Here is a 12,414-nt window from a genome sequence, read left to right as displayed (position 1 = left end):
GACAAGGAGGTGGAGGGGACAGCTGATGTGAGCGTGGAGATAGATGGTGGGTGCGTGCAAGATAGATGCTATGCGTTTATGAAAAGGGAAGGCAACCGTGGTGAGCATCCACAGGGTAGAACAGGCAGGCATGAGAACATTTTATGGATGGAAAAGGTGTAAGGAAGACGGTGGGAACCGGCGCAGTGAGCCTACCCTCCCGGAATCCACGTCCAAGTTCTGCCTGAGATGTCCCACGCTTGCTGTGACTCCTGTGAACCTCATGCGCCTTTCCATGACAACAGACAGGATTTCACAGCCTTGGAGGCTTGGGAGGTCAATAGTTGAAAAGCAAGAGTTAGAAAGAGAGATCTTTATCCACAGCAAAACAATCCCAGAAGTCATTCCCACCACACTACACACACACACACACACACACACACACACACACACACACACACACACACACACACACACACACACCACACACACACCACACACACACCACAGAAGAAGAAAAAATTAATGATGCAGCAGGAAAAAAAAAAAAGAACCTTTCTAAAAATGCAAGTTTAAAATGTTTATGCTCTCGCCTCAGCCTCGCTGCACCTTAGAATCTGCCATTTCATAAACAAAATACTGATGGCACAGACTATCATTTGGTGATAGCTACCCCAGGACATATCTAGATGCACTTCTGTTATTTTAATTAAATACTGCATTATGGTTTGTGACAACTCCATAGCTACTGCGTAAATGAATTCCGAATTAAAGTGTTACTTAGGCATCCAGTAATTTTTGTTTCAGTTCTCAGTTTTACAAAGCAAATAGCTATAAAATCAAGATGTTCATTCATTTACAGATGGGGGAAGGATTGTTGTTGCTATTTTTTTCCCCCCTTAATCCTCATGCACGAGAGGAATCTGGCTCCCGACACCCTCAGCTTATGAGCCACATCACAAAGAAAAACACACCCTCTCGACTGGAATGTGAAACACTGAATATTAATTGCTGGTATTATGTTTATCTTTGCAGTAGAGTCCTGGCTTTTAACAGTTGTCCCGATGGGCTGCAGTCTTGAGCTGCCAGGAGAGTCTTCTCCTTTGTTGAATGGTTAGGAACCTATTTGGTTTCATTTTCTTGAAAAAGAAATTGAAAAGTGCATAAAAGCTCCATGGAAGTTTCTGGATTTGGAACTCCTCTCAAACATAGTGTATTAGTAAGGACAGAGAAACTCTTGTGCCTTTATGCAAAAAAAAAAAAAAAAAAAAAAAAAAAAAAAGGGCATCTCTAAAAAAAAAAAAATTTAATTTAAGTATGTCACCATCCCCTAAATGAACTGGAGATATAATTTAATATCACCAATTTGTTATAGTTTAAACATTGCTTAATTGGTAAATTATGAGAAAAGTTTGGAGTTTTCTCATTTATCAGTTCAGAATCTCACTCAAAATATAGTAGGGCAAAAGGATTTTTTTTTGCTCAAATCTTGAGGATTTAATTGTCATTAATATGTCTTGTCACATTAAAAAATTTAAAATAGCAAGTTTTCTGAAGACATCATCTATTATTGGTCTGAGAATCAATACAATCTTTTAATTAGTATTAAATATCTTCTGTCCGTGGATGTCAGCAGCTTCTCGCTTTCTGTATTCTCACGGTTGCCCCTGACTTCCCATAATGAATCTTCCAACTTCGACAGAAATTACTGCTCTGTATGTTTGCTACGAGACTATAATGTGCTTCAGTATTTTGCAAGTTTGGTTGGAGTGCTGAAACCATCCGATCTGGAGAAACCCTAGCAGGAGAGGCTGAGGGAGGCTGGGTTCCTTCTGAGAACGTAATTACACAGAAACAAAGCTTTCGCGACTCCTTTTAAATAGGGCACATCACTGAGATGTCATCTAGCCTCTCTAGCAGATTAGCGAGGAGTTTATTACTAAATCTCTGTCTATTAGACATGTAGCTGACTCTGGAGGAGCAGCTTGTTATAGGACTGGCGGCAGGAAATGGAGGGAATGTCACAGTTAAAGACACAAATTTCCCCTGTAATATATTCGAATGGAAACCTCTGAATCCAATACTACATGGGCATATCTAATAAATTCACAATATTTCAGTCTCAACAGCCTTCGCCGGTTAGTTTTAAAGATTTATGTGGTAAAAAATTACTCGGTGATGAATATGGTTTACTCTGTGCAGTATTGGAGGTGTAAGGAATTAAACTACCGTCTTTAACAGTGAATTTATTATTACCTCTGTCAAAAGACGAAGCCTTTAACAGCATTTGTTATAAATTCACTGCAAAATAAATGGCTGGCTTTTTTTTTTTTTTTTATGCTGGAGTTTGTAAAGCGTTGGGCAATTCTGAGCATTAACCTAACCCCTTCATGGCTTATATGGTTCTGTGTAAACATCTGGTGTGGGACTTTCTACCTGACTCTGGGGTGTGTGCGTGTGTGTGTGTGTGTGTGTGTGTGTGTGTGTGTGTGTGTGTATGTGTGTGTGTGTGTGTGTTGAAAGTGAAAGAGCCTGTCTAGGACAACAGTTTAGAAATAAGGAGATTAAAGAGAAAACTGCAGTTGTATCCTCTCTCTCTTAAAGGGTTTTTATAAGAAAGAGACAGGATCCAAGGGGCCAGGGCTGTCGTGCAGTCGGCCCCTTGCTCGCAGGCCTACGTGCATGCACGTGCACACAAACAGAGGCACACAAACATGGGCTCACAGGCCTATGTGCATGCACGTGCACACAAACAAGCAGCCTCTCCCTTTTGTCCTCTCCTGGAATGGGTATCCCCTCATTTATAAAAATTACCTGCAAGGAATGAGGCTGCCAGGGTTTGTTCTAGACGATTGGTTCCTGTCTGGGGGAAAGGAATGGCCTCCACTGAATTTGACCGGTGTATGACCGTTGCCTTCCAGCTGACCCCAAATCCCATTCGCATCCCCCTAACTCCTGCTTCCCAAAGGGGTTATTAATGAGAGAAAATACCACCACCATCATCATCTTCGTCATCACAGCACGGTGTTGACCTGCTTGTTAACATGCAATGGGGTGGCGGGGACACCTTCTGCGTTTCCCCCATGCCATTATAAATAAGAAAAGATAGCTTCTGATGGTCTACCCCTGCCTACCCCTTTGGTTAGGTCAGAGGTGAATAATAGTTCTTTGACAGGCATTGATCAGTTTCATCACACTGTTTGGGCAGTCTGTGCCCCAGGCCTATATTTCCCCACTTACGACTCCCAAATTACCTCCCAAATAACCTTAGCCCATCCCCCCACCCCCACTCAGTCAAGCTGGGGGTACGACGCCTGAGGAAGTCCTAAATGGACACTAGATGTCACCAAACACCTCCTTTCCCTCAGAGCCCTGAAATTAAAAATAAATAAATAAATAAATAAATCCTTCCTTTAAAGCAATCGAAGGGATTAACTTAGGGGTTTTTATGAGCGGTGTTGTCACATTCAACTAAACACACCTAAAAGAGGAAATATCATTGCACGTTCTCTTTCTCTCTCAAATAATATACAGATTTTTTTTTTTTTAAAGAAAGGAAGGAAGGAACAGCCCAAGGGAAGAGAACGGTCTATATTCTTAAGTAGTCCTTTAAGGAGGTAAGGGGGAAGAAACCCCTGGGTTTTTTAAGTCCCCTTACAACAGGCATTATGTTAACACAGCCCAGGTATGCCCGGCCAGGCCTGCTACATTTAGGCAGCGGGAGCCAGAGACAGCTGTTCCATCCCAGGTAACAGAATCTATCCTAGTTCATAGAAAGTCCATCTACCCACATGAAGAGCCTCATGATACACTGTTTCCACCAGCTAAGATGTCAGCCCAAAGACGGGCACTGCAGAGCCCTGAAAAGACCTTCCTGTCCTGGCTAAGCCATCACGTATCAACCCTAAGGAATGCCCAACTTGTTGCTCCAATGCTGATTCCCAAAGAAATAAGGCCTTAGAGCCTTATCAGTGAAGGACACAACCCAAGCTTCAGAGATGCATCCTTCTGGCTCAGTTTACCTCCACAGGAGGCAAGGGGTATGTGGCTCTTCTAGTTTCCAGTTAACTGTGTTTTTCCTTTCGGTTTTTGAGACAGTCTCAATATATGTCCCTGGCCGGCTCAGAACTTGCTATGTACACCAGGCTGCTTTGGACTCAACAGAGAGATCTACCTGCTTCTGCCTCAGTCTGCAGGGATTAAAGGTGTGAGCCTCTACACCCTACAAAGTTTCTCCTTTTTATTTGCTGGGCCGCTCATGTTACTGCCATAAATCAGTTCTAGAACTGATCTGTTTCCCATTGGCCATTCAGTGATGTGGTATCTCAGACAGCAGAAGCACCTATGCTATTTAGAAGGAATGTTTTCTAAGGGAAAACCTTGCTGGCTGGAAGTCAGGCCACTTCCCTGACAGGAAACTTGTGACTTCTCTAATCCAAACAGAGGCATCTTACTTATCCTTTAAGAGGCCGGAGAGTGGATTCCAGAGGGCCCTTGCAGCCCTCACATACAAGGAGCTAAGCCAGGACACCATGTCCTCGCCCCGAGAGTGATTCAGCACCTGCCCTGTCATGCATGGTGCTCAGACAGAATGGATTTTTGGAGTACACCTGTTGTTGAACCCCTGCCAGGTACTGATGGTCACTAACCCCCAAATCACTTTCCCCCCTGCTGTTGATGCTTGGAATGTCGGACAGGACCGAGCGGCAGCCGGTGTGTATTTCAAACACAGCAGATGGATTTTTATATTAGCTCCTATTTCATGTTCAGGCAGAGCGACCGCCACACTAAAACCACACAGCCTCAGTGCCGCCGAGTTTGCTTCTGTGAGATTAATTCTGTGAAATTAATTGGGACAAGATTGAAAAGGAAATTAAAATGCAGCCGAGTGAACAGGCCTCTCAAACACCTTTTCTCTTCTCTGTTCAAACTCGAATTCTGCGGTGGTCGCCGGCATCGTGGGAAGTAATTTACGAGGGGCAGGCTCTCAGGAGTGATCCGTTACGTATGAGGAGACCTGCACCAGCGCCACAATCTGGAGCCACTGAAAAGCGCTAAACCGCCCTGCTGTGTCTGGCGCTGTGTCCTGGCTCCTCCAGGGGGAGGAAGAGAGGCTCTTACCAGCAAAAGCCGCTCAGAAATCTCTGGGCCCAAAAGGAGTGCAGGAACATCCGCTGGATGTTCACATCCGCTTCGTTATTAAAATCTTTCTCTAATATATTTTAAGATCCAAATTAGAAGTCAGCGAGTTAAGTGGGCATGAAGCGGCATGGGGCCTCGGAATGTTTGGATGTGCTGAGGGGCGGTCCGCGGGAGGGCTCTCTGCTGCTGTGTCCTTGTTACTGCTCCTGAGATGGGTACTTGGCTCAGGCCTCTTCTGGAAGAGAGCTTTGGAGACTTTCTGGTGTCAGTGATGATATTTCTAAACCACAAAGACACAGTGGATTTCCACATAGGCCTCTTCACTGGGTAGTGAGTGTTCTTACCTACGTGAGAGAACTTTATTTTGTGTCTCAACCGATGGAGCTTCTGAGAAGTTCTTGGTGTATGACCATTTTTCTCATTACATATATATATATATATATATATATATATATATATATATCCAAAAGGAATTAAATTTGTTTATATGTGTGTGCGTGCGTGTGAGTGCCACAGCTTGTGCATGCGCATGTGCCAACAGGCAAGCATGTGTCGCTCAGGGGACAACTTCTGGGAGTTGATTCTTTCTTCCTGTCATGTGGGTCCCAGGGATGGAACTCAAGGGGCAGGCGTGGTGGCAGGCATCTTCAACCACAGAGCCATCTTGCTGGCCCTCATTTTGCTCTACTGTATCAATGATTTAATGAAATCATAAGGAAATGCCCAACACAAAGGGTCCTTTTGGTGTAGTGTTAGTGGATGGGAAGGAAGAATATAGGAGTTGTCATTACTTAAGGGGTAAATATGCCTTAACATACATTCTCTGACCACAACCCTATGAATGGAAACTATCCTACTTTTTACAGATAAGGACATTAAAGCCTAGAATGTTTAAGTGACTTTTTTCTTTTTTGTTTTTTTTTTTTTTCGAGACAGGGTTTCTCTGTATAGCCCTGGCTGTCCTGGAACTCACTCTGTAGACCAGGCTGGCCTCGAACTCAGAAATTCACCTGCCTCTGCCTCCCAAGTGCTGGCATTAAAGGTGTGTGCCACCATGCCCGGCTTTTTTTTTTTTTTCAAGGTTACACAAATAACCTACCTGAGTATAGGACAAGTGGTAGGCTGTTTGGATAACTATGAAGTACATTTCTTTATCTATCTATCTATCTATCTATCTATCTATCTATCTATCTATCATGTACTATATTTATGTATGTATGTATATATATATATATATATATATATATAATGTATCGTGTATGTGTGTGTGTGTGTGTGTGTGTGTATTACAGGGCTGGAGATCTGGGTCAATGGTTAAGAGCACTGCCTACCATTCCAGAGGATCCGGTTTCAATTTCCAGCACCCATATGGTGACCCATTAACCATCTGTAACTCCAGTCTCAGAGGGTCCAAAGCCCTCTTCTGGCCTCTGAGGGCACAGACATATGTACAGACAAAATACCAATACATGTTAAATAAAACAAGCAAGCAAGCAAGCAAGCAAACATCCCCCGATCCCAGCAGGGCCATCAAGGACAGTCCAGGGTTAAAAGCTGGCATCTTCCCCCTTTCTAAATGCTCATCTTACTTCCCTGCCTTGAGTCTCCTTCTTCCAGGCTCTCTCCTTGCAGCCTTTTCTTTTCCTTTTCCTTTTCCTTTTCCTTTTCCTTTTCCTTTTCCTTTTCCTTTTCCTTTTCTTTTCTTTTCTTTTCTTTTCTCTTTCTTTCTTTCTTTCTTTCTTTTTTTTTTTTTTTCTGAGACAGGGTTTCTTTATTATGTAGTCCTGGCTGTCCTGGAATTCAGAATGTTGACCAGGGTGGTCTCAAAATCAGAGATCGGCATGCCTCTGTCTCCCAAGGGTCACCACGCCCACCACAGTGTTTTCTTAATGAAGGGCTATGGATTTAACTTGGTAGTAGACCATCCAGGGCCTAGCATGCATAAGGCCCTGGATTTGATCCTCAGCACTGTTAAGTTTTACTTTGAGAGGGATAAACCAGTTGTACCTATGGGGGTGAAGACAAGACAGGTGGCGGTTGGAATGCTTGTCGATCAAATGGAGCAAGTCATTAAAGCTGCACTAGAATGCTGGGTGGATTTCTCGAGCAGCTTTGCAACATCAGGCCCACTGTGTTCAGAATGAAAGTATCTAGGGTGGGAGAAACAACTCCCTCATTTTACAGGTGAGGAAACAATTCCATGGAGCTGAGCTGCACAGCTGTGTCGTGCATCCTGCAGGGAGACATTCGGCAGGGTTCTAGACAGAGGCCTTTCTTGCTCAGCCAAGAGGCTACTGGCCTTTGCAGGGAAGAAATACGGAGTACTCCAGACACCATTCTCTCGGACTAAACTCAGTGTGCGTCAGTTTGTTCTCTTGCTCCAGGTATGGGAGGCAGTTTTATTCCAGCCAAGGAAGCCAGCTGGGGCTGAGGTAGGAAGAGCCGGAGAGAGAATTCCAGAGAGCGGGGAATGGCTGAGCATCTAGATGGCATCAGAATCTCCTTTTCTATCTGTATGAATTGGTTCATTTGTGTTTTTTAGAGACAAGCAAATAGGAAGGGAGGTCTTTTAAGGTTCCTTTTTGTCCAAGGGCTCTGATCGAGTTAGGTAATAGCATCAGGGTAAATCCAATCTCAGATGCTCCCCAAGCCGACGTTAAACAGAATGAAGCTTGCAGAAGGAATGGTCCTTGAACTACAACCTTCTCGTCTCCTCCTCTGATTTGCAGGGATTAAGTATGAGGAAGAGAGGCACCTGGTATTGCTTAGGGGGCAGAGATACTGATAGACTTAGAACCTTCCGGAACAGTGGAGAAAGACGCTGACAGAATAAAGGCAGTGAGGCATTTCCCCTGAATTAAACTCTGATGCCTTAGCATGTAGTCATGGAGGAAGGGAGGTGGGGTTTGATTTTAAAAGACCAGTCTAATGTTCTTAGGCATCTCATAGAAATGCCACAGCCATGGTAACCACACACCACTCTATAAGGGGACAGGTCACTGCACAGCCCCTTAGATCTAACTGGAGGGAAGGGACCCCCAGTGAGAAGCCATTAACAAAGGCAAAAGACATGTAAAACAAACAAAATAATCATGACAGAGAGAAGGCCAGCCGCCAGTCTGGCTCTGCACTCCCCCCCTCCTGCTGCAGGCACCTCCAGACAATGTAAACAGTTAATTTGTTCACCTGCAGGCTCTGGGCAAACAGAGGCCTGGTCACACCTGAGTGGGTAACTCGATTACCCCGTAATGCCAGCACAGTAATGTACACAAATTCTATTACACAGCAAACCTTGCTTTCGGGCATTTGAAATACCAATCAGGCCAGTGTCCACTCCCTTCTCTGCTTCCAATTTATTCTTGGTGTATTGGAGCTGCACCGAAATTGTGGTAGGGTAGTGCTGAGTTAGAGTTGCAGGAGAAATCACTAGAACACCGTGATTTCATCCAGCAGGGCCTACAAAGCCCTTAGCTTCCTGCAAAGGGCAAGGTCTGAATTTAGTTACTGTTTAAAGGGGCCTGGAAGACATCTGGAGTCAGACTTGGTTTGTTTCTTTCTTTCTTTCTTTCTTTCTTTTCTTTTTTTTTTTTTTTTTACTACATTTTATTTTATTGTTTTACATTTTGTATCTTATTATATTTTTATTCACTAATTTACCGTGTGTGTATGCCACAATGCACCTGTGGAGGTCAGAGGACACCTTTCAGGAGTCAGTCCTCTCCTTCCACATCGTCTCTGGGACTGAACTCAGGTCTTTAGTCTTGGCAGCAAGTCCCTTTACCCACTGAGCCATTTCCCCTGCCCCTTGGTCTTCTGTAAAGGAGTTCCCAGAATATCTCAAGCACAAACAGACCCTTAGCATAAGTAGTACCGGTCCTAGAATAAGAGAAACGGCAAACGCGATGTTCACAGGACAGTGGGTTTCTCGTAATCCTCTGTGACGTTCATATGCTCACCAATTAAAGAGCACATTATGCCCATTTCAAAACTGTATTTGTAGATATTGACGGGCTGCATAGAGAACAGCCTCTGTGATAAGTTCTCTTAGGAATAAGACGTGCTGTCTTAGTTTGGCTGTATAATATATGTGGTCTTTTTTGGTTGTTTACAGGATGATGATCAATAATTCCCTCAAACTGTAGCCTGCAACTCCAGAAAATTCTTTTATGATAGACAGGCAATAATCTATCCCTTTTAAATAAAGCCCTGTTGCTTTATGATCAACAATAGCATGTGTTAGCTGAGTCTAGGGCTGGCTTGCTTATGCTTGAGGAAGAGAATAAAGTTAGCGGGGCTGTGTGCAATTGAATTCAGTAGGTTGGCCTTATCAGCACTGGCTCAAATCAATTGAGCTAACAGGTTCTGACTCCTCCTCCCCCAGGTAATTATATTATCGTCTCATTTATCTATAAATGAAATAAAAATCTAGTGTACCTAGCCAGAATGTTTTCAATAGTATTATATGGTAATAAATTATGTACATAGTGTGACCTTTATATATCATAAGTTCTCAGAAAACATCAAATTTTGACGGGCATAATTTTAGTATTGTATCTACTTCATTATATATATTTAAATTTGCTTTAGTGTACCTTTAAATGTGAGAAAAATGATTCCTGGGCTTCAATTTTTAATCAAAAAATTTTCCAAACCATTATACATTAAAGGGAATTTTGATCTGTGTGTAAGGAGAGCCATGTAATATACAGAGCGAGGTGTAATAACGTGGGACCATTCTGGTTACACTAAGTATACTAACAGGAGTAAAAACATAGCTTCGGCTCCAAGCCCTATAGTCTACATTTTTACCTTGCTCAGAATGCGGATGAGGTCACCCCGTTGGAAGGACAGTTCATCCGGCTGGTCACCATGGCAATCCCATAGGCCCTGGTAATAATCGGCATAGTCCACTGATCAAAGAGAAGAGAAAGCAAAGATGAAAGGAATCAGTTTGGCTGCAAATGGAAACCGGGGTTCTGATACAGCCTCCAGGAAACTTAAGATTCAGGGGGCCCCAGATGACAAACACTCAGAGCAAAGGACTATGGGAGGACGAGATCATTAACTCGCATAAAATATTTACAGATCACCCCTAGTAGGAGTGCTGCTCAACAATATGGTAATAGATGTGTTTATTAATAGAAGAAAACCAGGCACATAATTTCTCAGTTGGTTTGCAAACAAGCAGCACAAAGATGTTTCCCCGCTAGATTTCTTGATCCAGGGCATCCAAACACCGGAGTGCATCTCTTCTTTATGTATCTGGAGGAACAGATCCTTCTGCCTGTCCACGAGAGAGGCTGAGTCAGCCAGCACCTTTCTGCATCATCACGCCTCACATACTGGCCTCCTCTGTTACCCAGGAGCTTCATCCCAGGTACCTCATGAGGTAGTCACCAATAAATACTGAACAGAATAGCCCGGTCTTCAAGTGGAGCCGTGGGGGTGTCTCATCCATTACAACTAAATTCTGGGTGGGCTGGCCCTTTTCCAGCATCTCATTTGTAGACCCTGAACATGTCTGCCAAGATTTATCTGCAAGTCCCCGGGGAACAGAAACCAAACTGATCTGCATTAAAAATGAAAGCAACTGAAGACACCAAACCAAGCTTTAGACAGCCCAGGAGAGATTTACTGGGCTCCTCAGCCAGACTAGATGGCAGTGATGCCACAGGACAGCCATCGATTCTTAACAATGAAGAATTTGTATTGATCCTCTTCTACCCGGAAAGGTTAAACACCATCGGACACAGTGGGCGAACATGCGGGGGTTTGAATGGTGGGAGAGCTAATGCCCACTGGACCAGGGACACTTGGAGTTTCTTAGAATATTCTATACTAGACCTGTGAGCCAATCACCTTCCAAAGGTGAGATTTGATCGACGGGACTCAGGAGTCCTGAGATATAGTTAAAAACTGGTGTGATTTTTAGCTAGGAGGCTGATGCAGGAGGATTATGAATTCTAAGCCAGCCTGGGTTTCACTGTAACACTCTGTCTTGAAAAATGGAGTGAAAAAAAAAATCTCATGTGATTTCTAGGGATTCTATCTCACCGATTCCTACTTGGTCTGGATTTGTCTGGATTCTCTCGAGAGCACCCATGGTTCTAAGGCTGCTCTTGACTAGCAACAGATGGGATGCGAATGGTCAGGGAGGCACCACAGAGGACCTGGCTGTGCTTGCTCCCTCCCCAGTTAGTTCCTAACTTATGAATAATTCAAATTAGACAGGCGCAGTGGAACAGATCTGTGTATGTCTTTGTAAAAGACTCTTATTAGGCATCTTAAAGTGCACGAAAGCAGAGGAGAGATTGGCTCATTTGGGTAAAAGAGCAGATTGCAAACAGAAATAAAAATGTCAACCGTAGAGACCGCGTGTTTTCTTTACACAGAGAATTGTCTCTGCGGCAGACAATAGAGGGCAGCATACAGAAGTAACTGCCAAGGAAACCTCCTGCCATCGACTGAAGAACACGTTGGGAAGAAAAATATATTGGGAGAAAAACGCTAACTGTTGAAAAGAGAAAGCATATATTTTTTGGGGACATCAGTGCATGAAATGATAGAGAAATATCAACCTTAGAAAGTGATGGTAGTTTCCCCAGAGGCTATGTCATACATTCTCAGTTGTAAGAGAGTTTATAAATCATCCTGAGACTTTGACTAGGCCTAGGAACGAGAAGCCACTTGGCATTAATATTCTTTGTGGGTTTGTAGGTGACAGGGAAAAACATTTTTTTTAAATAAAAAACAGATTTCGAAACCCCAATTTGGCTATTTATGAATGGTGGGAAGACTGGCAGAGCTACCTTGGCACTCTCTGGCCTAGTGCATTATCTCTTTGAGTTTCTGATCTTCACAGTGTGCTTGGGGGTGAGACAGCTCCTAAGGTACCTTTTGGATAGATACGAGATTCCTACCACGACTCAATAATGGTGGAGGAGACCACCTGGGGAAAGACCTAAGCTAAAGACACATTGCAAACCAGATAGAGTAGTTCACACCTATATAATCCCAGCAATCAGAAGGCTCAGGCAGGAGGATTGCTTTGAGTTTGAGGCCAGATGGACTATAAGGTGAGCTCAAGAGTAGCCTGGGCTATAGGGTGAGAGAATACAGGGAGCTCAAAACAAAACAAAACAAACAAAACAGGGAGCTGGGGTGCAGGGTGACAGGGAGACAGATTTAATCAACCATAGACAGGAGGAATACAGAAGGCCTTTGGTGTTCAGGAACCCAGGAGACAGCCCTACCCACGCTTAAGGACCATGACAAACAGCTCTGAGCAGTCAA

The 12,414-nt window shown here is 43.7% G+C and overlaps 1 protein-coding gene across 7 annotated transcripts in view; it reads right to left on the bottom strand.

Moving 5' to 3' along the window:
• Window positions 1–12,414, bottom strand: part of Skap1 (src family associated phosphoprotein 1) — a 295,053-nt gene that overhangs the window by 18,467 nt on the left and 264,172 nt on the right. For all 7 annotated transcript variants that reach the window (XM_006534508.3, XM_017314838.1, XM_017314839.1 and 4 more), the window contains one exon: window positions 9,931–10,031. In XM_006534508.3, the coding sequence (XP_006534571.1) occupies window positions 9,931–10,031 (101 nt within the window). The remainder of the gene's footprint in view (window positions 1–9,930; window positions 10,032–12,414) is intronic.

Source organism: Mus musculus, chromosome 11 (assembly GCF_000001635.26).
Source record: "Mus musculus strain C57BL/6J chromosome 11, GRCm38.p6 C57BL/6J".
Taxonomy (NCBI): Eukaryota; Metazoa; Chordata; class Mammalia; order Rodentia; family Muridae; genus Mus; species Mus musculus.
The sequence above is the reverse complement of the archived record's forward strand: the minus strand, read 5'-3'. Positions and strand labels throughout refer to the sequence as shown.